The sequence below is a fragment of the Nematolebias whitei genome, chromosome 4, assembly GCF_014905685.2.
Source record: "Nematolebias whitei isolate Nwh7 chromosome 4, NemWhi1, whole genome shotgun sequence".
NCBI classification, from domain to species: domain Eukaryota; kingdom Metazoa; phylum Chordata; class Actinopteri; order Cyprinodontiformes; family Rivulidae; genus Nematolebias; species Nematolebias whitei.
Window position 1 is genome coordinate 5,637,764 of NC_056501.1, and position 24,757 is coordinate 5,662,520.

The 24,757-nt window shown below is 43.7% G+C and overlaps 1 protein-coding gene across 1 annotated transcript in view; it reads right to left on the reverse strand.

Moving 5' to 3' along the window:
• Nucleotides 1-16,598: 16,598 nt before the first annotated feature.
• Nucleotides 16,599-24,757, reverse strand: part of ankrd50 (ankyrin repeat domain 50) — a 47,217-nt gene continuing 39,058 nt past the window's right edge. Inside the window, exon 4 of the mRNA XM_037675158.1 lies at nt 16,599-20,265. Coding sequence (XP_037531086.1) covers nt 16,730-20,265 — 3,536 coding nt within the window. The 3' untranslated portion in view covers nt 16,599-16,729. The remainder of the gene's footprint in view (nt 20,266-24,757) is intronic.

Sequence of the window (24,757 nt, forward strand, 5' to 3'; positions counted from 1 at the left end):
CAGGAAAAGTCTGTTTCATCATCTTTGTCTGTCCCTGAGCCTCGTTATGCCGTTCGATTCAGTCAAAAATAAATAAATAAAATCAGAGTGCAGCAGAGCTGGTTTCTGTCCTGAGATGAACCCTGCAGGAGACGAGAGGAGAGGGTGGGAGGAAGGCTGCTCGCCACCGACAGAGGGAAGAAACAGGCGGTAAGAACCAGAGGGTGGGGACGGCAAGGCAGAGGAGGAAAACAGTCCAGAAATGGGAAAAAGGAAGGATGGGACAAACGAAAGGAAGATAAATGGATAAAAGATTAAAAAAAAAACGGAAGGATAATCAGAAATTGAAAGCGAGCAAAGCACAAGCTGAGGAAGAAGCAACACAAAAACCAGGACAACGATCAACAACTCAAACAGGAAATTAATTAATTCAACCTTTATTTGTACAGGTTAATCCCATTGAGCCTCGAGGACTCATTTACAAGAGAGACCTGATTTCAACAAAGAATGATGACAACAATAAACAGTTATAAAAATTCATTATTATTATTATTTTTTTATGAATAGGATGGCTAAAAAAAAAGAAAAGTAACAAAAAACAGCTAGATTCTAAGGTGAATGTAGAAAACTAAAAACAGGAACATGTCTGCATTGGTCCCTGCCAGGAGTCCAACAGATTCTTAAAGAGAGGTCAAGAGCTTCAAATCTTTTTGTAAGATATTCCATAAAACAGGAGCGGAGCAGGAGAAGGCCCTTTTGTCTAGTTCAGTCCTCACTGAGGGAACACTGCAGGTAATAATGTCCTGAGAGCGCACGCTGTAGCTGCACTCACACAGAGACATGTAGGAGGAGATGTATGAAGGCAGCAGACCAAGAAGTGATTTAAAGATGAAAATGTACCAAGGAGAGAGTCTGCGTGAAGTTAATGATGTCCAGTTAACCAGTGAATACTGGGTGCAGTGGTGGGTACGATAATCACAGCCAGTTATGTATGAATCTTAGTGCACCCTGATAGACAGCATCCAACATCTGCAGGGTTCTTGTAGGAGCGTTCATGTAAATAATGTCACCGTAATCAATGGAGGGAAGGAAAGTCACAGATACAAGGCGTTTTCTAGCATTCAGGGTTAGACAGGATCTGTTTCTGAAAAAGAAACCCAGTTTAACTTTCAGTTTCTTTACCGTTTTCCACATGGAGCTTAAAAGAGAGATGCGAGTCGACCAAGATACACAAATATTTATAGGAACCAACAAACTCAATGGGGACACCATTTGAGGATAAAATTAGAGGAAGAACTGCTGGGACCAACTTCCTATTTGAAAAAAGCATCCCTTTGGTTTTGTCGGCATTTAAGACAAGTTTGAGGCGAAACAAATCAGTCTGGATGATGTTGAATGCAGATTTCAAAAGCTGGAAAGCCTTAGCAACTGTTTTAGCTCGACAATAAACAACTGTGTCATCAGCATAGAAATGTATGGATGCATTAGGGATGTTTTTACCTACATTACTTATGTAGATTGTAAAGAGGGTGGATCCAAAGACTGAGCCTTGTGGTACACCATTGTTGACTGTTAAATAACTGGAGGAAGTACCATTATGTTGAACTCATTGCCTCCGGTCTGAGAGATAGTTAGAGAACCAACCAATGGTGTGATCTGAGAAACCGATTTCTGAGTTTATGACACAAGATGTTCTGATCCACAGTGTCAAAAGCTTTAGACAGGTCTAAGAAAAGTGCAGCACAATAATCCTTAGCATCCAGTGCTTCAACAACGTCATTAAGAACCTTCAGTGAAGCAGTGGTTGTGCTGTGTTGTTTCCTGAAACCAGATTGATGGGGAGGTAAGATGTTAAATGAGTCCAGGTAATTTTTGATTTGAGAGTTTTAAATGACTCTCGAACACAACAGTGACCAGAAATACACAGAACTGAACGGTCTAGTTTTCCTTGAAGGAATGCATATCACCCGCCACCTTTCATGACACAGTTCTAATAATAAAATAATACATTTTATTAGAAGGTGCCCTTCATGGCACTCAAGGACACTATACAGTAAAATATCATGTAAAATAAAATGTAAAATAAAACACATTCACAACAGAAACATACTGTAGTGGTGGTGCAGAGGTTAGAGAAGGTGGGTCTGTGATCGGAAGGTCACAAGTTTGACTCCCCGGATCGACAGCATTAAAAAAATGTGGGTGGAGAAGGTGAAACACCCACACCTGCCTCCACCCTCATTTGCTCCACTCTGGGCCCTTGAGCAAGGCCCTTAACCCCCACCATCTGCTCCCAAAAACGTCTCTCTTGAAAATTAGTCCTCGTGACTCAATGAGACTACCTGCAGAAATAAATCTTTTTGTTCTTCTTTTGGCTGCTCCCTTCTTCAGGGGGTTGCCTCAGCGAACTATCTCACACGAGGACTTGATATTTGATTTTGCAAAATGCAAAAATAAACCTACTGTCCTCATATTAGGACATCATTTTTTTTCTCCAAAAACTACTTCCTGTACCAACTTCGTGGACTATGACGTTTGCAGATGACATTGTGATCTGTGGTGAGAACAGGAACAGGTGGAAGAGAACATAAGTATGCACTAGAAAGAAGAGGAATGAAGAACTGTGTTGTACTCTGTCTCACGGAAACATGGCTTAATAACAACATGCCGGACTCAGCGTTCCAGCTGGATAACAGACTTTTTTAGGCAGACTGCTGCAGCAAGCTAACGAGGAAGACACAGGGAGGCGGAGTATGTGTCTACATAAATAAAGGTTGGTCCATAAACTGTGTTCTGATAAACAGTTCCTGCTCCGAGGCTTTAGAACAACTGACTGTGAAATGTCAACCACATTATTTACCTCGTGAGTTTTTGGCAGTGTATATCATTGTTGTCTACATAGCTCCGGATGCTAATGCTAAAGACGCTCTGCAGGAGCTAAACGATAATATCAGCTCACTTCAAAACAAGCATCCGGAGGCTTTTTACGTGGTGGTTGGTGATTTTAATCACGTAAACCTGAAAGACACTCTGCCAAGATTTTATCAGCATGTGACCATTCAAACCCAGGGAAATATAACACTCAAACGTGTTTACACCAACATACGAGACACATACAAAGCTGTACCCCACCCCCACCTCGGCCTCTCTGACCACATCTCAGTCTTCATGGCCCCTGTCTACTTCCCCTCCACTGAGACAATCCAGACCAACACAGAGGACCATCACCTTAAGGCCAAGCGACAGCGACTCTGGACTGCAGGACTGTTTTGTACATACAGACTGGCAGATCTTCAGGGAGGCTGCTGTAAATGAGAGAGAGCTGGATCTGGAGGAATACACATCTGATGTCCTCGGATACATCAGCAAGTGTGTTGATGATGTCACCACCACCAGGACTGTGAAGTGCTACCCAAACCAGAAACCCCGGCTGAACGTAGAGGTCCGTAGCCTGCTGAAAGCCAGGGATACTGCCGTCAGGTCTGGCTACTCACAGGAACTGGGAAGGACAAGGAAAGAGCTGGCTGCTGGTATTGAGGCCCAAAGCCACATATGCACAAAAGATTCAGGGGCATTTTGCCTCACAGAACTTGTGGAGCATGTGGAAGGGCATTAAGTGCATCACAGACTATAAAACCAGGAGTGCACAATGCCCTAGAGACCCATTATTGTCTGATGCTCTTAATGACCCACATCAAAGCTACCATCAACATCAGCGAGGACCCACACCAGTATGAATACAGCAAAAATTGATCAACAGAAGACACCATCTCCTCTGTGGTTCACACTGCTCTCACCCACCTGGAACAGAAGGACTCCTACATCCGTATGCTCTTTGTGGACTTCACATCCACCTTCATGATTCCCCAGACCCTGATGGACAAACTACTCACACTAGGACTAAGCCCCTCCCTATGCAACTGGGTCTTGGAGTTTTTAACCATCAGACTGCAGTCAGTGAGGAAGTACAACTTCTCCTCCTCCACCATAACCCTCAGCACTGGCTCCCCTCAGGGCTGTGTGTTGAGCCCTCTCCTGTTCACTCTGCTCACATATGACTGTGCACTGACCCATCCAGGCTGTCACATTGTAAAGTTTGCAGATGATACAGCGGTGGTGGGATGCATCACAAACAATGAGTCCAGCTACAGGCAAGAGGTGGAACACCTGGAGAGCTGGTGCACAAAGAACAACCTTCACATCAATGTGAAGAAGACAAAGGAGATGATTGTGGACTTCAGAAGGAACAAAAACATCTACACCCCCCTGAACATAAGAGGATCTGCGGTGGAAGTGGTCTCCAGCTACAAGTACTTGGGTGTACACATGAATGACAACCTCAGCTGGAGCAACAACACCACCAGCCTGATCAAGAAAGCTCATCAGAGACTCTACTTCCTCAGACGGCTGAGGCGAGCTGGTCTGGGAAGCTCAGTCCTCACCTCCTTCTACAGGTGTGCAGTGGAGAGCATCCTGTGCTCCAGCATCAACATGTGGCATGGAGGCTGCACAGCTGCAGAAAGAAAAGCTTTGCAGAGAGTGGTGAAGGCTGCACAGAAGATGTTGGAATCAGCCTCCCCACCATCACAGACATCTACACTTCCAGATGCAGGAAGAGGGCCACCTGCATCATGAAGGACCCCACTCACCCAGCACACACACTTTCTGCCTCGCTCCCCTCAGGAAGGAGGTTGCGGAGCATTAAGTGTAGAACCACTAGACTGAGGAACAGCTTCTACCTTGAGGCTGTTAGACTCATGAATCTCTAACCAGAATAATCACTGTGATAAAAAAAAAACTTTAATGGTGATATGTGACTTATCCATGCTACTGATCACCTGCTGCTGATTATCTCACACTGCTGTATTAATTCATACCCGTCTGCGCACCACAGACTCATGTTCGGGCTGCTGTTACGCCGTATTGTTTTATATTATTAGTGTTTATCATATATCTTAGATCCTTATTTACTGTTACTTTTTATATTTTGCCATTTTTGGGTGTAACTGGGACCCTGAGTACATAATTTCATTCCACCTCATGTACCACAGGTGATGGAAACGACAATAAAGTTGAGTTGAACTTGAATGAAAGTAGCCGTAGTAAGACAGAGTCCATGTGTGTGAATGAGAGGGAGGAGGTGGAACAGTGAGGCTACAAGGAGCAGAGGTCACAAAGGTCAGGATCACAGAGATCTGGATCACTCAGAACCTCCACCAGCAGCCAAGTGGGTCCACTGAGGTCCTCCCTTCATTACCAACTAAAATGAATAAATATTCTGACGAGAACATAAAAACTGAACCTGAAGGAGCTGAAGCTAAAAACCAGCTTCATCTGACCTCCTGACGTTCCCCGTGATGTTCCCTCGAATCCCCCTCCTCAGGGTTCTCTCTGGAGCTGAACAATTCGAGTCCAGCTCAGGCGGAACAACGAGAATCAGATGTGCGTGAAGCTCAGCCTAAACTCAGCTCCACCCGGGTGTTTTATTGGGACGGAGCGGCTAAATGGGCCCGTCCTGCTGAACTGTTATCGCACGGAGTTAAGAGACTTCGTTCCCTCCTCCTGCCCGGCTCCGATTCACGTTAGTTTTGTTTTCTTTAATGAGCTCGTCTTGATTTCTTTCTTTTAGCGTCTTTGTTTTACTGATCACCATCTTTGTTTTCCACCCTGTTGTTTTTGTTGTCCTGTCCTTTCAGCCACCCATTTTACTTCCATACGTTTTAAAGCATCTTTCTCCTCCCATTGTTTTTTTTTTGTTTCAACAGATCATAAATCAAAATGTTCGGCTCTTTCAGGACAATCCTGCTGTGATTTTTGATTTAGCTGCAACTTTAGCTTTTTGAAATATTTAGCCTTTTTTGGCGATTTTTTTTTTCCTTAAAAAAAAGAATAGAGTTCATTTTCCACTGTCCCTCCTCTGGACATGTCCAAACCACTGTCCCTCCTCTGGACATGTCCAAACCACTGTCCCTCCTCTGGACATGCCCAAACCACTGTCCCTCCTCTGGACATGCCCAAACCACTGTCCCTCCTCTGGACATGTCCAAACCACTGTCCTTCCTCTGGACATGTCCAAACCATCTCAGTGTGTCCTCTCTAACTTCATCTCCCCGTTGTTCAACCTGTGCTGTACCTCTGATGATCTCATTCCTAATCTTCTCCATCCTTGTCTCTCCTAAGAAGAACCTCAACATCTTCATTTCTGCCACTTCCAGTTCTGTCTCCTGTCTTTTTGTCCATGTCTCTGTCTCCAGACCATAAAACATAGCTGGTCTCACACTTTTCCTTTGACCTTTGCCGACACCCTTTTGTCACAAATCTCTCCTGAAACTTTTCTCCATCCACTCCCAAAAACAGTGACAACCGCGACAGGTGAAAAACCACCAGGTAGGAACTCCATATTTATTTTACTATCAATAAATAATTTAAGGTTTCAAAAAGCCTTCCCACACTCTTGCAATGTTCTGAACTCTGCAGATTTTAAATGTTCTAAACATCATTTTAACAACATACAGTACTGCACTGCAACATTTTACTCACCAGCTCTGCAGAACATCTACTCGGTTCCAGCTTGGTTCTGGTTCTGCCGACCTCCCCTGCAGCGATGAAGCCCACCGCCCCGTCCACGTTGATGTGCACGTGGATAATTATGCTTCAGGATTATTTCCTGCCAGTTCTGAGAGCTTCATAGATCGATCGTTACTTCTGACTTTACATTGCAAAACTTTCCCTCCATTTCAGCAGAAAGCAGCGGCTGGAAGCACTGATGGCTTCTGGGTAGTGTAGTTCTTTTGACTGGTGTTACAGTGTAGGCTTATTAAAAGAAAACTACAAAACGGCGGCGCCTGTCTGAAGTTTTTTTTTCCAGTTAACTTTTTATCTCGTACCGTCCCGATCACATGAGTAATATTAAAGTTGACAATTGTTGAAAAACCGCGAAAGAGCGAGTCCACGACAGTTGAACCGCGAAGTAGCGAGGGACTTCTGTAACAACAATAATTTAAATTTAACATTTTTACTTCAGACTGAGAGAACTCTAAAAGTTTGACAAGTTTATTGTGGACAAAATTATTATTATTTTAGTTTTCAATCAGTTGAAGAAAGTTGTCGTTTCTCACCATCATAAAGTTAAAGGACCTTCTGAAGGTTAAACCACCACAAACTACACAAACTGAGATTGCGCTGGCTGCCATCTACTGCAGGTAAGATACTGACTACCCATAAATGCTCCACATATCCCCAATTTATGAACATTGACTGTACATGACAACTTTTTTCTCACTTACTTAAAGTCTGACATAAAAAAGAGACAGAGTTTGCATCTGAATTTGATTATGACAGAAAAATGGAGTGGAAATTGTGAACCTTCCCGTTTGGAGGCGGCCGTCCTCATCGCAGAGTCCAGTTATTGTTCTTGGCTTTAACCGTAATGATTAATGACTCATAGTTGGACGTTGCATTCAGCCCAACCTTAAAAAACAACTCCTCAGTGTTTTGTTAAACTTTTATTTTCCACTTTTTGTCAGGTGTGTGGCACATCAACGCTTAGTGAGTCACACAGCTGTGTGCACGCTGAGCCACCGCGTCGAGCTGAAAAGAAAAGGTCTCTCCAAAAAGAGGAGTTGATGAAAGCTTTTCATTTCTGCAGGGATTGTGTAAACAGGCAACAAAGATGAGTACAGTTCGTCAGTAATCCTTCATTTTGCAGCTTTGTTGGCGAAGAGTCGCTGCATTGTTGCTGAGCAAACGATGCTTTCAGTGCTGTCAGTTTTTTTAAGCGCTGGGTTCTTTATGGAATTTCAATTGAACTTTGTCGAAGCTGCACAGATAAAAGGAAAATCAGTCTTTACTTTGTGAAAGGTTCACGCGGAGCTTTTGTCAGATGTTGGCTCGCGTCGAGACGCCTCGTGAATCGTTGTGTTTGTTGTGCCACAAGCCCAGAGTGATCACTCACAGAAATGCATGTCGCCCGCCAGCTGCAGTGGAATGACATCACACATCTGTATGTGCTCAGAGTTTCAGCTGTGGACGGCTCTCAGCTACTACCACACCAGGATTTATCTGAATTTTTGTAATAGTCACAGAGTTGGAGCCATTTTTGTCTTGGCTGAGGCCAAATAAATGTGGCGGCCATCTTGAACTGGGTTGGCTCCAAAAATTGTAGAAAATTACTTTAAAATTACTTTATTAACACGTCATTAAAAAGCAGTGGTTCATGGGATATTTTGCTAACAGTACACACGTATAAAACTGATGTTTCTTATATCTTGAGTCATGGCCTTTGGGGTTTATAAATAATATTACAATTATATTCAGTTTCACTATTATTTGATTATTATATTAATTTATTATATTAATTAATCAATATTTATATATTATATTGTTTATTTATATTTATGCATTACAGTATAGTCCCTTGCTACTTCACAGTTCGACTTTCGTGGACTCGCTCTTTCGTGGTTAAGAACATATATTTGCTGAATTGGGTTTAAATAAACAGAAATGAGCACAAAAATTCAGACTTAAGCTATAAAATGCTGAAATTAGCAACAACAACAAAAAAGCTAAAAAGTCAGAGAGAAGCTTAAGCTACCAGAAGGAAGTGGAAGGCGTGGAAATGAGTTTAAAAAAAAAAAGTGGAATTAGCTGAAAAATCTCAAATTTGCACAAAACAGCTAAATAGTAGCTGAAATAGCAGATAAAGCTGAAAGGAGCATAACAAGCTGAAATTACCACACCAAAGTTAATTAGGCAGAAAGTAGCAGAAATTACCACAAACAACTTGAATTGATCGAAAACAGCCGAAATTAGCTATAAACTGCTGAAAAGGTATAACAAGCTTAAGTTACCAGAAGGAAGCAGAAAGAACATGTTTACCCAGTTAGGTTCAAAGAAGCAGAAATGAGCACAAAAAGGTGGAAAATATCTGAAAAAGCTGAAATTAGTAAAAAAATACAGCTGAAAAGTAGCTAAAAAAAGGCAGAAAGACGCTTAAATTACAAGATGGAAGTGAAGAGAGCCCATTTTTGCTGAATTAGTCTGAAAAAAAGTTGGAACAAGTGAAAAAAATGTGGAATTAGCTGAAAAGGCTAAAATTAGTATACAAACAGCTGAAAAAGCAGAAATAGCTGAAAGTTGCAGAAATTAGCTGAAAGAAGTTAGAAGAAGCACAAACATGTTGTAGTTAGCAGACATAACCTGAAAGGAGCACAAAACAGCTGGAAAAACAGCTGAAAGTAGCTGAAAAAAGTTTAAATTTGCACCAGGAAGCTGAAAGAAGCTGAAGCAGAACAAAATGTGAAAGGAGCAGTAGACGGTTGTAAACACATCTAAAGATTTGAAGGATGTAAAATGAGCTCAGTTCATTTTCTTTGAGAAAAAAAATGTCAGAAAAAGAAAAAGCTAAATATTTCAAAAAGCTAAATATTTCAAAAAGCTAAAGTTGCACCAACACCAAAAGTCACAGCCTGAAAGAGCTGAACGTTTTGATTCGTGATTTGTTGACATAGTTTGAACAGTGCGAGACGAGAAAAACTGTAGAAAAGGAAAATGGAGTGAACGCTTCATGAGTATTCACACAGTGAAGGCGGCGGGCGACATGCATTCATTCAGTGAACGCTGCCTGTGTGATCAGCTGAGGCACAAAATAAGTGATTCGCTCGGAGGAAAATAAAGTTTTTCACGTCTGCATTCCTTCCCAGCTGCTTGATCCAGGACTGGGAGAGTCTACCCCATGGGAGCGAGCGATGGACTGGAGGGCCAGAACTCTGCAGCTCTGAGGACAAGAACCGTCACGAGGAACCTTGTCCTCAGATTTATTTAGTGAAACAGAGCCCGTGCTCACATGCAGCTTTCTGATGCAGACGGCTTGAAGCAGCTGCTTCTGAAAAAGCCTCTGGAACAAATTGACCTCAGCTGTCGCCCGAGTTGTGCGTGGGAGATGTATCCAAAACAAGGGCACGGCTGGAGAAGAACCAGATGTGCACGCTGGCAGTGGGTTCTCGAGGAGCCTCTGAGCTCCGGACAGTGAGAACTGCGTGACGTCAGCGCCAGATGGTTCGGTCGTTAGAGTCCACATTCAGAAAATGCTCTGCTGAGAGGTCCACACTCTGCTGAACGCTCCACCGTGCTGCTTCTAAACCGTCTGAGGAACAGTGAGTCCACACTGCAGGCCAAGCAGCTCACATCAAGAGCTGGGACCATATCAGATGTTGGATTATTGTTTTTTAACCAGCATATCCTACTTTTTTAAACCGCAGATCTTTTTCATACCAAATCAAATCCAGTGACCTCAGTCTGAACCAACTTTCAGCTCTACAGCCGTGCTGTTTGTGAACCTTTATAATTTTATATATTCTTCATAAATAAGACTTCAAGCTTCTTCAGATTCTCACACAAGTCCTAAGAACCCAGTTAAACAAACGAGACAAAATATTACACTTGGTCATTTATTTATTGAGGGAAACGATCCAATATGACATATTAGTGGTAGAAGTATGTGAACCTCTAGGATTAGCAGGTAATTTGAAGGTGAAATTAGAGTCCGGTGTTTTCCATCAATGGGATGATGATCAGGTGCGAGTGGACACCACGTTTGATTTAAAGAACAGGATCTATACTTCTCTTCACTTGTTTGTGGAAGTGGATCATGGCAGGAACAAAGATTTCCGAGGACCTCAGAAACAGTTGTTGATTGTATTTCTTCACCCACGTAGCCAAGAAGTAAAGTCACATGTAAAGATGATGAAACAGTCGTGTCTGATAGTAATTTAGTCTTCCTGATCGCACAACTTCAGAATAGATCTGCACGTGCGTTCACATTTCCTTCTGTAAACGGCTGCGAGTGGTTCCACGTCGTCTTCTGCAGGTGCTTCAGAGCCGTGGACTGGTCACCCTCCAGTCTGATGGAGGTCACGTTTCAGTCATGAAATGAACAAATGAGCAAAAAGCATCAAGACCTGCAGTGTGAACATAATCCATCCATTGTCTTTTACCTGCTTATTCCTTTTCGGGTCACGGGGATCACTGGTGCCCATGTCCAGCCATGACTGTGCGAGAGGCGGGAGACACCCTGGACACGTCTCTAGTCCATCACAGGGACGGACAACCATTCACTCTGACTCACCTAGGGACACTTTAGAGTTACCAATCAGACGAACAGGCATGTTTTTGGTCTGTGGGAGGAAACTGGAGTCCCCGGAGATACACGGAGAGAACATGCAAACTCCACCCGGAATGGTAAATGGACTTTACTTATATAGCACCTGTCTATCTGATCAAGACACTCCAAGCTCTTTTCGATCCAGTGACCTTTTTGCTGAGAGGTGGCCGGCAGCGCTACCAACTGTGCCACAGTGCCGCCCGTGTGAACAGTCTCAAGAGAAGACAATGTAGAAACGTATCTGCTCTCCAGGCGAAGCAGGACAGCACAGCTGCGTCTCTGTCCACAAGTTCTCAGACCATCTCTGCAAGTTTTGCTGGAACATTTGTAAAAATGGTTGTTTTCCAACAGCCTCGGCCAAATGATCATCTGCAGAGCAGTCGAAGCGAAAGACACCAGACCACCCTCTTCTCCGCATAAACACGCCCGCGAAGTTCTGACCAACCACACGACTTGGTGCATGCACCCTACAAGACAAGTTTGAAGACAGGGTCTCGGAAAGGGTGAGAAGAAAAACGTGTTTTTCACGAGACGCAACTTCTCGCTTCTCAGTTAAACACTTGGTGCTCGATGACCGAAGTAACGGCTGATAACAGTTACAGATCATCTGAAATAATCCTTTAAAGGCATTTTAGCAGAATTTCAACCAGTCCAACACTTTAGGAAAGCAGAGCTGCTGTTAAATCTTTTGTTCTGACAGAAAAGATGAAAACCCTCTCAGGGTTAAATCTCCTGGAAAGCAGCTGAGGTTTTTTTTTTGTTTTGTTTAAATCATGGAACCTCGTTCAGTTCAGCTGGGATGAACTGACTGAACTCCAGGAGGGGGGGGGGGGGTTGTCCATGTGCTTTAGTTCGATCCATGTGTTTGGATTGCTGCAGTGTCCTGGATTGGCCCCCTTCGTATCAGATGGCCAACTGGGAGGTAAAGTATGAGCAGGAGCTCGACACAAGAAAAGAAAAACAAGATTCAAAGCAGGAAATTAACAGAAGCTTGTTTTTAGACTTGTAGCCGTTTGTCAGTTTTTAAAATATAGCGAGTGGTTTCCCTCAGAGTACGTCATGTGAATGACTCTCAGCTACTACCACCAAGCTTCAGCTCCGTTTCTGTAAATCTGTCTGTCAGAGCCGGTGGTGGGCACAGATCAGCTGATCCACTAACAGCAGAACTCATTTTGGACCTTTTTTTTAATCGAGTTAGCATTTTTGCTAACTTTGTCAGCTAACAAAATGCACAAGCTTGTTCAAGTCTGCTGTGGGCGTGTCTCGACGTGTCCCTTAGACACGATATTGGCTTTTTAGTTCATCAGTATGTACACATGTACATATGACGAGACGTTTCTCCAAGTAGAACTTGAATCATTGCAGAACAAGATGAAAGTAGTTTATGCTAAAAGAATAAACAGTAGTCCCTCAATACTTTGCGGATTCAATCTTTCACGGTTTTTCAACGGAAGATTGTACAAAAAAAACCAAAATGGCTGAGCGCAGCTCACTCAGGCACAAGACAGACCCCCACGCCCCCTCCATTCTATTTCCGAGGCTGTTTGTCACAGCAGAGAAAGAGAAAGGAGGGGGCGGGGCCTGTCTTTCCCCATCGTGTCCCATATACACACAACAGGCGCACAACCGGGGCTCGATTTGAGCTGGTTCCTGCAGGAAGATCTGAGAACTTTTTCATTTTGACCGGATGCGTTCCGGCAACTGGTTGCTCAGATCCAGCAACTCAAATTTCCGCCCTTAAAAGTCCAAAACCATCACACATTTTTGATTATTTATTAAAAATACAAGAGACGTTGCCCTTGGCCCAGCAGACCAGTCTGTGGAGTGGATGTTCCAGCCGCAGCACATGCTACTGCCCAGCAGAGGCACGGCTGGCCCGCCCACTATTTGTGTTCTGACATTGATCAGTTTACAAATGATGCCCTGTACACAACAGCCTTGGAAAAAGAAAGGAGGGGGGCCCATCATGTCCCAGAGATGCACAACAGGCACGCAACAGACAGCCTTGGAAAAAGAAAGGGGACGAGGTCTGTTTTATACATGAGTGAGCTGCACAAGTGGCACGAATAGTTTTATTTAAAATACTCAAGCGTGACCCGAACCCAGCCTTTAGGAACGAGAACGCTGGATACGATCAGACAACCTGCCAGGGAGGCAGAGAGCGGGGAGCGCTTCAGAAGTGCACAGGTGCAGCAGGTAGGAGATTGGGAGTGACACAGGTGATGAGTGTGATTGCAGCAAAGTGGGCGTGGCAGAGTGGCGATCATGACACGCTGTGATCTTTTAGAGTTTAGAATATTAAGAACATTGCAAGAGTGTGAGAAGAGTTTATAAAGCCTTTATATATATATATATACACACAAAAATAAATTAACGTCCCTACTTTGCGGATTTTCACCTATTGCGGGGGTGTCTGGAACGTAACTCCAGCGATAATCGAGGGACTATTGTAAAAGTTCAGATGAAAAAAGAAAGATAAAGATTTCAGAGATCTCGGTGCATTTCTGAAAAAAAATAAAATAAAAATAAAAACATGAAAGCATGTTACAAAAACTTTATGGGGAGTGGTGGTGCAGAGGTTAAAGATGGGCCTATGATAGGAAGGAAGGCCACCAGTCCAACTCCCTGGACCGACATCAAAATGCGAGTGGTAAAGGTGAAACACCCACACCTGTCTCCACTCTCATTTGCCCCTCTGGGCCCTTGAGCAAGGCTCTGAACCCCCCACCATCTGCTCCCCCGGGTGCCCAAGATGGCAGCTCTCTGCTCCACACAGAGCGCTGTGGTTGCGTCGTGGTGACCCCTGAAGGAGCAGCCGAAAGAAAAATAAATAATAAAAGTTACAAAAACTGAAAGTGGCAGCCTGACCTGAACCAGCTGAAGGTCGGCTGAAGTACTCGTAGTCCAAAACCCATTACAGCAACAAACAGAAAAATCATTTCAATTAGTGAGAATAAATCTGGACTGGATTTTCAGCAGTAAAGCAAATATGTTTATTAAGCACTTTAATATACATCAGAAAATTCTGCTTCGTATAATACAGAAAGTACTTGAACTGAACGGTAAATGTACACAGGAAGCTATTTACAATCCGATCACTGACAGACGAACAGCATCGAGACAAACGAACCGTTTAAAGACGTTACAGAACGAGTCCAGCACTGATCCTGGATCAGTCCTGCCTTCAGTCCTTCGTGACGACCGAGGCGTCTCCAGAAGTTCCTCCTCCACAAACCGTTCTGAAGTGAACAGATGTTCGAGCTCCCTCGGCTCCTCCTCCCCGCGAGGAGCAGTCTGCTGCTTCAACTTTGGCTTTACAAAATAAAATAATAAAAAATACAGAATCACTAACAGATAGTTGTCTTGATGGCTGAACCCCTTTTTGTGTCGCGCCCCTGAAAAATCCAGCAGAAGAAACGTAAACAAACAAACAAACAAACAATGTTTGGGGTTTTTGCTGCTTCTCGCTAAAATCAGAAAAAACAACCAAAAAGCAAAACGGCTGCGTGTTAGCACCAAACTTCTGCTGATGGCGGCGACTTGAACACCGCTGGACGTTTGCACACAGAAACGTCACGGTACAAAAAGTGAGAAGTCCCACGGGGACGAAATGAACTTTTGCTTTTACGTCACCGATCAAATCTTCATCCTCGGATGTTTGAGAAAATAAACCGAACGCGGTTAAAAAAATAAAAGCATCGTTTGAACACAGCACCGTGAGAGAACGCAAAAAGGAAAAACACAAAAGTGGCTTTTTACCCCCCCAAAAAAATAAATACGCTTTTTATACACCTGTGAACTGCCACATCCGTTAACGACGAACACACACTGATCCCAGATTAACACTTATCCCAGATTAACACAGATTATTTGGGGTTTCTAGAAAGGCAGACTCTTTTTCTTGACATCAGTTCCTGTTGGATCCTCTGATTTGGGACAACGTGTTCATCGCTGTCGGTGAAAACTGAACGTGATGACAAATAATCTGAAAAGGTTGTGACGCGTCAAATATCAACAAAACGCAACGATTTGCACATTTTATAATCCCTTAATTTATTCACAGGTCAACGTACCAAATGTTGGAATTAAGAAATTGTAAAGATAATTTTGAACTTGATGGCAGCGACGCGTCTCTAAACATCTAACGAGGTCGAGTCGGGTCTTCTGGACGGATTCTGTGGAAACGTCTCGTCTTTTATCCAAAGTCTCTATAAATAAATGTTCCAGGGGAAACAAAAGGTTCTAAAAGTAGAACAAATAAAGAACTGTAGGAACATTTGTCCACTAATTAGATTAATTAGTAACAGGTCTGGGTACAATGAGAGCATTTTAGAAGATGGGCAGAGGATCATCTGTGTGAGAAAAGTCTAAAATAGTTAAATAAGTTCAGAATAAAGTTCCTAATGAAAAACTGAACAAGTCTCTGAGCTCAGGTCAGTTCTGGACGTGATCTCCGGGTCCTCAGGGGCCCCTGCATTAAAACCAGGTCTGGTTCTGATCTGGGCTCAGGAACTCTTCTACAGATCTTTGTGAACACAGTTCATCCACAGCTGCAGCTTAAAGCTCTATCAGACAAAGGAGCCAGATGTGAACACCATCCAGAACCGCGGTCGTCTTCTCTGGACCAGAGCTCGTTTCAAATGGACTGAGGTGAGTCCAGAACTGTTCTGTGGTTAGACGGATCAGATCTAGAGTTTTGTTTGGAAACCACAAACACCACGTCCTCCATACTAAAGAGCAGAGGAACCATCCAGCCTGTTATCAGCTCACGGTTCAAAAGTCTGCCTCTCTGATGGTATGGGGGTGCATTAGTGCCTCTGGCATGGGCAGCTTACACATCTGAAAGCCTTCATCAGTGCAGGTTCAGGACTGTTGAACAGCTAGAACCCACCATAAGACCAGAACGGGACCACATTCCATCCAAAACCTCCAGGAACTGGACTCCTCGAGTCCTAAAGGTCCTCAGACTGCTGGATGTGACGCTGCCATAACGTTAAAATCTACCATTTCTTAGTTTTAACATTTGATACGAGTATGTTCACTGTGGATAAGATGTGGAGCCTCGAGGACAAATCATTGCATTTTTAAAAATATATATTTTTAAACTTCACAACATTTCCAGAAGTGCAGTTGTTAAAGTACTGATATGTTTGGAACAGAAGATAAAACATGGATGAATGTTACTCTTTTTAAAAGTGCAGTTACACGGTTTATTAAATAGCATTACATTAAATTAAAATGATACTCAAGGAAAACAAAGAAGGCTGTAACATGTAGGCACAAATGATTGGGTCCCGTTTGCCTCCCACAGCGAAAACACAGCGTTCATTGTTCTGCAGATGAAAACCGTTGCTTTGGCACGTCATCTCCAACGTCTGCAGGACGAACTGTGTCCCAGACCTCTGAAACAGTAAAGGAGTGATTTGGGTTCTGATCCAGAACGAGGCTTTCTTCATGCAGATCTGAGAAGAACCAACGAAGGTTCTGCAAACTTGATGGTTAAAGGTTGTTTTGAGTGTCGGCATCGGCTGCTGTGAATAAACCGAGGTTCATGGTCACTCTGTCTTCGGTACATCCTTTGAGTACTGGTTATAATGGGGTCTCCTTTTTGTAGTTGAAACCTGGGTCGGATCCTTCGATCTGCAGTTTCAGGGCTTGTTTAATGCTTAGTTCTGTTTCTCCAATGGGATAGTTTTCCAGCACGTCCTGGTGGCCCCGGTTCTGAGCAGCTCGAGGAACCGATACCCTCCCCAGGATCACCTGATTCACCTGTAGGTGATAGTTGGGGTTGGTCACGATACCGTTCCGTTTCTTGTCGGCGCAGCTCTGCTGCTGGATGAAGAACTGGTCCTGGCCTCGTTCCTGCTGAACTGGACCACCGATCATGATCTTACAGTGCGGATCCTTCACGGCGATGTTAGCCACAGATTTATTGAAGGCCATTCTCTTGTCGAGCTGAGTCATCTCGTACTCCAGAACCTGACCTTGGCTTGATCCGCTGCTTTTAATTTTCTTTTTGTCTCCCAGAGTGTTTTTGCCGTTAGATGTCCCGTTTGGTATTTTGGTTCCCTTTGCTGACTTCAGACCCAGTTTCAGCTGAGACCAGTCGAAGTCGTTTGATGGAGATGATGGCTGCTGATTGACGGACTTGGTCGTGGAAGAAGGGGACACGATGGACTGTCTGCTTCGGCTGCGGGGCAGTGAGTGCTGCTGAATTTGTTCTGTGAAAGTCATCCCATGAAAGCTGTCGATCGGCACAGTCTGAGCTGTGGCGGTAGATGACGTGGTTCTTAAGGAGGAGTTTTTTGAACTCTTAAGGGAATTATTTGACTGGGAGGACTTCTGCCTGTCCACAGTGGAATCGGGGGACTCCGACGGTGAACTGAACGCATGGACTGGTCCAATAGGAAGACCACGTCCAGAAGACTGCACATCTCCTGCCCCCGTGCTGCCAGAACTACTCGATTTGATGGTAAGTGACTGCATCTTTCCTGTGACTGCTAATGGTGTTTTATCCTCCATGGTATGCACAGGGGAAGGGTTACATCCATTTAGAGTTGTGGCTCCATATTTGTCCAGAAGTTTTAGGATCATGGAATGACCACCTTTGGCTGCCACTCTCATGGCTGTGCGTCCAAACTGATCGGCGTGGTTGGGGTCAGCCCCGTTTTCTAGAAGTATTTGCACGACATCGATGTGACCCTCCTGGGCGGCTATGCCTAGAGCCGTCGCTCCCTGGTTGCATGTATGATCCACATGGGCGCCGTTCTCTATCAAGAACTGCACAACTTTAGTATGGCCTTGCCAGGCTGCAGATTGGAGAGCAGAGCGCTTCTCGTTGTCACAGGCGTTCACGTCAGCGTGATAGTTAATCAGCAGCCTCGCCATTTCAACATGTCCTTGCCAGCAAGATACGTGGAGGGCTGTTCTGCCCTCAGTGTCACAAGCTTCCACATTTGCACCGTTTTCAAGGAAATACTCGGTCATGGCTAGTTGATTTTCAAGAGCCAATATGTAGAGTGTTGGGCGTCCATCTGCATCTTTGTGATCTATATCAGCACCGTGGCTCAACAGCAGTTCAACGATGTCCCTGTGACCCTCTAGTGCAGCTACCCTGAGAGCATTCCTACCATCATATCCTCTCTGGTCAATGCAGGATTTGTTTTCCAGAAGAATTTGCACACAGTCATAATGTCCCTCTTGTGCAGCTAATATCAGCGGGATTCTACCATCATTATCTACTTCGGAGCAGCGAGCACCTTGTTCAATAAGAGCATCGCAAACCTGGCGATGGCCTTCAAATGCAGCCATGTGCAGCGGGGTCCAGCCTGCATCGTCCCTGTGATTTTCATCCAGACCTCTGTCCAGCAGAGTTCTGACCACCTCCACGTTGCCCTGAGCAGACGCAATGCTCAGCACAGTCCGTCCCTCACTGTCGATGCTATCAACTGCCGCTCCCCAGAAGAGTAACGTGTTCACCACAGATGCGTGGCCCATTGATGCAGCTGCCAGAAGAGGGGTGCGCCCATTGTTGTCTGTGTGATCCACGTCGGCGCCACCTTCCAGAAGTAGATCAACTACATCCACATGTCCTTCATAGCCAGCCACAAGAAGAGGAGTCATGCAGTCTTTGTCACAGTGGTCAACCTCTGCTCCTCGATCTATGAGAAGGCTTACAACCGATGCGTGACCTTTACTAGCAGGGATACACAGTGCAGCCACTGAAAGGGCAGTCCTCCCATCGACATCTTCATGATTGACTTCAGCTCCATGGTCAAGTAAGTGCTCGACGATTTCTCTATGCCCCATGTATGCTGCTGCAATGAGAGCGGTTCTTCCTTCATTGTCTGCTTTGTTGACTTCAGCTCCGTGCTGAAGAAGGTTTAGTACTATGTCTTCATGGCCTCCCCAAGCAGCAGCTCTTAAAGCGGTCCTCCCATCAGCATCGGCACAGTCCACTTTGGCTCCAGCATAAAGCAGGGCGGACACAACTTCTGAATGTCCACCCCAAGCTGCTGAGCGGAGAGCTGTCCATCCGTCGTGGTCCGTGTGGTTTATGTCAGCTTCACAGCCGATGAGGCAGTTCACCACTTTGGTGTGGCCCTGCCTTGCAGCGAGAGTTAGTGCTGTTTGTCCATGGTTGTCTTCTAGCTCCATGTTCGCACCTCTTGATATGAGCAAATTAACCACGTCCAGGTTTCCGCTGTATGCAGCGTTGGCCAGCAGAGTCCTTCCACTGGAGTCAGACTGGTTCACAGATGCTCCGTTGTCGAGCAACGTTCGTATCGAGTCCTCTCGCTCTAGTGCCTGTTGTACAATACACGAAGCGTGGTCGTCTTCGTTGTTAACGTGAGCCCCAGCTTTGACCAGGAGTTGCAGAACCTCCTGTTCTCTTGGTATGGACGTGCTCAGAGAGTCTTTAGTGGGTGTTCCATTCCAGACCATCCAAAGAGCAAGATTAAACGGCTCGATCTGCAGGTTTGAGTTGACGAGGTGAAGCGCGAACTCCTGCACTTCGAGAGGTTTCAGCTGCTTTGCTCTGCAAGTGTAACTCATGGCCAACATCCGATGTCCTTCTGCTGCGTTGCACAAGTACTTCTGGGTGCAATGCTTAACATCCAGCAGCCATTCTGCAAAACTGTAGTGAAAAAGGATTTTAGTGCTTCCAAGACCATCAACCAACAGCTTGGCCAGAATGTCCATCTTTTTCTGAAATTCCTCCATAGTTAGAGTCATGTTCTTGGTCCAGACGGCGTGGTACAGTTCCTTGACTGTGAGTGGCCTGCAAGTTGCCAGGATCACATTGAGAATTGGCTGAACTTTGGCAAACTGTTTTCTCACAAAGAGCCTCTGGCAGAGCCACAGGTACAGGCCGTTGAGGGTCCCTGGGATGTCCCGGATCTCACGGAGCATGATGAAATTCTCCACCACGCCGTCCAGCACTCGCTCCAGGTAGAGAAAACAGCCGCTGCTTTTAATGTGAAGCTGGTTCAGCATCTCGGCGGTCTCCTTGGTCAGGTGCTGCCTCAGGGCCTCCTCCTGATCCAGCCGGTGAAGGATGTACTGCTGCACATCCTTGACGATGTAGGCCTTCCGAAGATCGTCTAGGCTGATTTTGCGAAATCCTGAAACAAAAGAAGAGTTCATCAGATTAGTCTGGTTTGAAAAGGACAAACCAGAACGATGACTTAACAAGAAGTAACAATGAGTGACAATAAATTATGAAGAACCTTCCCTAATGCTGACCAGGGCAACATTGCATTTATATTCAGTTCTTTTCAACTGGTTGCGTACTTTTCGATAATTAAGTGAAGGAAACATTTAATTTCCCTGGGTATGAAATAATTAACAGTGCAGGCATGTTATTAAAGCAAAAAAAAAAATGGAGAAGAATTGAAAACAAACCCCTCTGGGTGCTGGAAGCAGAAACACTCAGCAGGTGTTTATCAGCTTTGCCCATAAAAATAAACTAGATTAGTGCTTAACTCAGATGTTTCAGAAGTAATTTCTGCTTTTAATACTTCCTTCTAAAATAATTTAAATACTCAATTCATTAAAACGCAATTTACAACAGCAGAAATATATTAAATACATTTTAAAAGAAAAACAGAGGCAGAACAAATAAGGAGGAGAAGGTTATAACTGTGCTGAGAAGCTGAAGGCTTCTTTTCTATGAGTTTAACATCAGTGGCTCATCTAAAGTCTCACCCCGAGTTTTTTAAAACCTACTGTAAAAATCTACTCATCCCACAGAGTCTTAATGAGATTCCCCTCCAGTACATGAGGAAACGGCCTCACGACGGTCTCAGTCTGTTCCGCCTGCAGCGGGAGAGCAAAGGGTGCATCTCTGCACTTTATTTATGGTTCTCATGGTTTTTGCGGATACTGGTCCAGGAAAAAGGATGTCATGGGGAGAGGGGAGGGGTGTCACTGCATTGTTGACATACTGATTTACTTCCAGTTACACAAAGACCTGCTACTCTGGGAGATGAGTTTGTTTTATAAAAAAAAAAAACAGAATTTATTGAAAACATCTTGATCTGATTTAAACTAATTATGATGTAAAAATTAGACAAGTTAGACGTCTGAAGATGCTGTAAAGGTTTGGGAAACGTGATTATTTTATTGTAATGAAATCAGGTCTGTGGTTGAGTGAGGCTGAAACGTGCACATGCAGACCAGGTAGGTCAAAGTTCACCTGGAGTCTGAACGAGCGACGCAGTTTGAACAGATCCTGGTCAACAGGAGGAGAAGGAGGAGGAGGAGGAGGAGGAGGAGGAGGAGGACCAGGCTCCTGGGTTTGTTTAATTCAATTCAGTTTATTTATCTAGCTCCAAGTCACAACAGAAGTCGCCTCAGGGCACTGAACAGAAACATTCACATATATAAAAAAACAAGTTAATAATATTTATCTGAATCCAAACCAAAAAAGGATTAGTTATTTATCTGAGGAGCAGCTTTGAGTTTAACTCCATCACAGAACTCTCATCTTGAGCAAACATGAAGGCGACAGTGGAAAGAAAAAACTCCTTCATGAGGAAGAAACTTTTAGCAGAAACAGGCTCAGGACAAGCGACCATCTTCTTCGACCGGCTGGGTTTGGTAGGAACAGATACACAATAGCAGGTCAAGAATCACATGTTACGATAGAAACAGTATCAAATGAAAACTGTTCAATTTTAACAATTAATTTAAGGAAATAAGGTCAATTTGTCCTCTAGTAGTCTAAGCTTAAGGCATCATAACAAGCCAACCCTAACTACTTCCTCAGGCGGCTGAGACGAGCAGGTCTGGAAGCTCAGTCCTCACCTCCTTCTACAGGTGTGCAGTGGAGAGCATCCTGTGCTCCAGCATCAACGTGTGGCATGGAGGCTGCACAGCTGCAGAAAGAAAAGCTTTGCAGAGAGTGGTGAAGGCTGCACAGAAGATGTTGGAGTCAGCCTCCCCACCATCACAGACATCTACACCTCCAGATGCAGGAAGAGGGCCACCTGCATCATGAAGGACCCCACCCACCCAGCACACACACTTTTTGCCCCACTCCCCTCAGGAAGGAGGTTGAGGAGCATTAAGTGTAGAACCACTAGACTGAGGAACAGCTTCTACCCTGAGGCTGTTAGACTCATGAATCTCTAACCAGAATAATCACATCATGTTGCTGCTGATCTGTTTCATGTTGCTGCTGATCTGTTTCATGTTGATGTGTTCGTGCGTGCTCATCTGCTCACAGACTCATGTTCATGTTTGTGCTGATGTTCAATGTTTTATGTTATGAGTGCTTAGTGTATATTTAGTTGATGTTTTTCTTAGTTCATATCTTAGATGTTATTACAGTTTTTCTTATACATTTTATTGTTGGTGGGACCCTGTGAACATAATTTCGCTCCACCACATGTACCACATGAGGTGCGAATGACAATAAAGAATCTCCGACACTAACTATAGGATTTATCAAAAAGGAAAGTCTTAAAACTGAACAATGTGTCAGCCTCACTGACAGAAACTGGAAGTTGGTTCCACAAGAGAGGAGCCTGAGAACTGAAAGATCTTCCTCCCATTCTGCTTTTGGAAACTCTAGGAACCACAAGTTGTGAAGATATATATTTTTTGTAATACCACAATCCATCCTCATGGCCTTTTACATTTTTCTAACTAAAAAGCATTCTGATAAAGAATAAGAGGCCGCACTTTCGTAGCAGCAGCAACGTGCACTCCACTCATCTTTCGGACGACTGTACGAACATAATCTCACTGTATCCCGGTACAATGATAATAAATCTTATTTTAATTCTGATTCAAGTAAACCTGCAGTCTGAGAGCGAAGTGCTCTCTTAGGAAAATATGGAACAATACGATCTGTAATATAAGATGGAGCTAGGTTGTTGAGAGCTTTGTAGGTTAGAAGTAAGATTTTGAATTCTATTCTGGATTTGACAGGGAGCCAATGGAGAGAAGCTAAAACTGGAGAGACATGATCTCTCCCAGTAACTCCAGTTAAGACTCTGGCAGCAGCATTTTGGATCAACTGAAGACATTTTAAAGAAGTATTTGGACACCCAGATAATAAACCATTGCAATAGTCCAGTCTAGACGTGACAAATGCATGAACCAGTTTTTTCTGCATCATCTTTAGATCAGCTGTTTCTAATGTTAGTGATATTACGCAGGTGGAAGAAGGAGGTTCTAGTAATGTTTTTAATGTGGGGGATAAAAGACATGTCCTGATCAAAAATAACACCAAGATTTTTAGCATTAGAGCTGGAGGACAGATTAATGCATCTAAGGAGAGAGAAAGACTGAAAAATTAATTCCTAAGATGCTCAGGTCCAAAATCCAAAACCTCAGTTTTGTCTGAGTTTTAAAGCAGAAAATTAAGGGTCATCCAGGTTTTTATGTCTTTAAGACATGCTTGTAAGCTGATTGGATTCACTGGGTTTCATGGACAAATATAACTGTGTGTCATCAGCATAACAATGAAAATGTATCCCAGGTTATTTAATAACTTTATCTAAAGGAGGCATATAAAGGAAAGAGTATTGATCCAAGCACTGAACCCTGAGGAACTCCATGATTAACTTTATAAGAACATTCATTACTGACATTATTTAAGATAAGCAAACTCTCTCCAACAGCTGCATACAATAATCTTATAACTTTATTCTTGAGGTGTTGATGAGTCGAAAATGTACTTTCAAAGCATTTTTAAACCAAACCAGATACGGATGTATTTATAATTCTGGTCACTTTAGCTTTTGTTGGACTTGGCTGGAGGCAACAAGTAATTATGGTGGGGTTTAAATGAACTGAAACATTTCTGAAGGTTCCTGATTGAACGAGAGGTCAGAAGAGGTCAAACTGTGAGATGTCTCAGTCTGAACAGTGAGCGAGCTGCTCACATTCATGCTCCGGCAGCTACCTGGAGGTTTGACGACATTCTTCACTGAGGCACAGAAAAATGGTTCATTAACACCAAACTGTCTCCGGTTCAGAGTCCGGTCCGCCTGCAGCGTGAAAACAAAGGCAGAGTTTCTGCATACCGTACTTTTATTTACTGTTCTCAGGGTTCTCAGGGTTACTGGGACAGAGAGGCCGGGTTGTTATTTCAGCACGTCGTCACAGAACACGAGACAAATCTAAACATTTTTATCATAAAAAAACAGCTACAAGAGCACGTCGTTAAAAACAAATGTCAGTGAGAGGCTATAAATGTGTTTCTACAGAAAGCCTTGTTGATCGTTTTATAAATATTAGTCCTGAAACATTTTGTCTGTTTGTGTATCATGAGGTTAAATATTTCAGCTTCAAGTTCATCATTCTGGACCAGAACCAAGTTACAGAATAAAACTTTTGAAAAATTAACAAATCAAGTTTTAATATATACATGTTCCTGTTTTTAGTTTTCTACATACGCCTTATAAACTAGCTGTTTTTGCTACTTTTTTTTGCCATCTTATTTTAATTAAATATATATATATATTTAAATTAAAAATAAATAAATAAATAAAGCCGTATGCCTCTTATATAATTGTCCATTGTTTTTCTTCTTTCTTTGTTGAAATCAGGTCTTTCTTGTAAATGAGTCCTCGAGGCTCAATGGGATTAACCTTTCTAAATAAA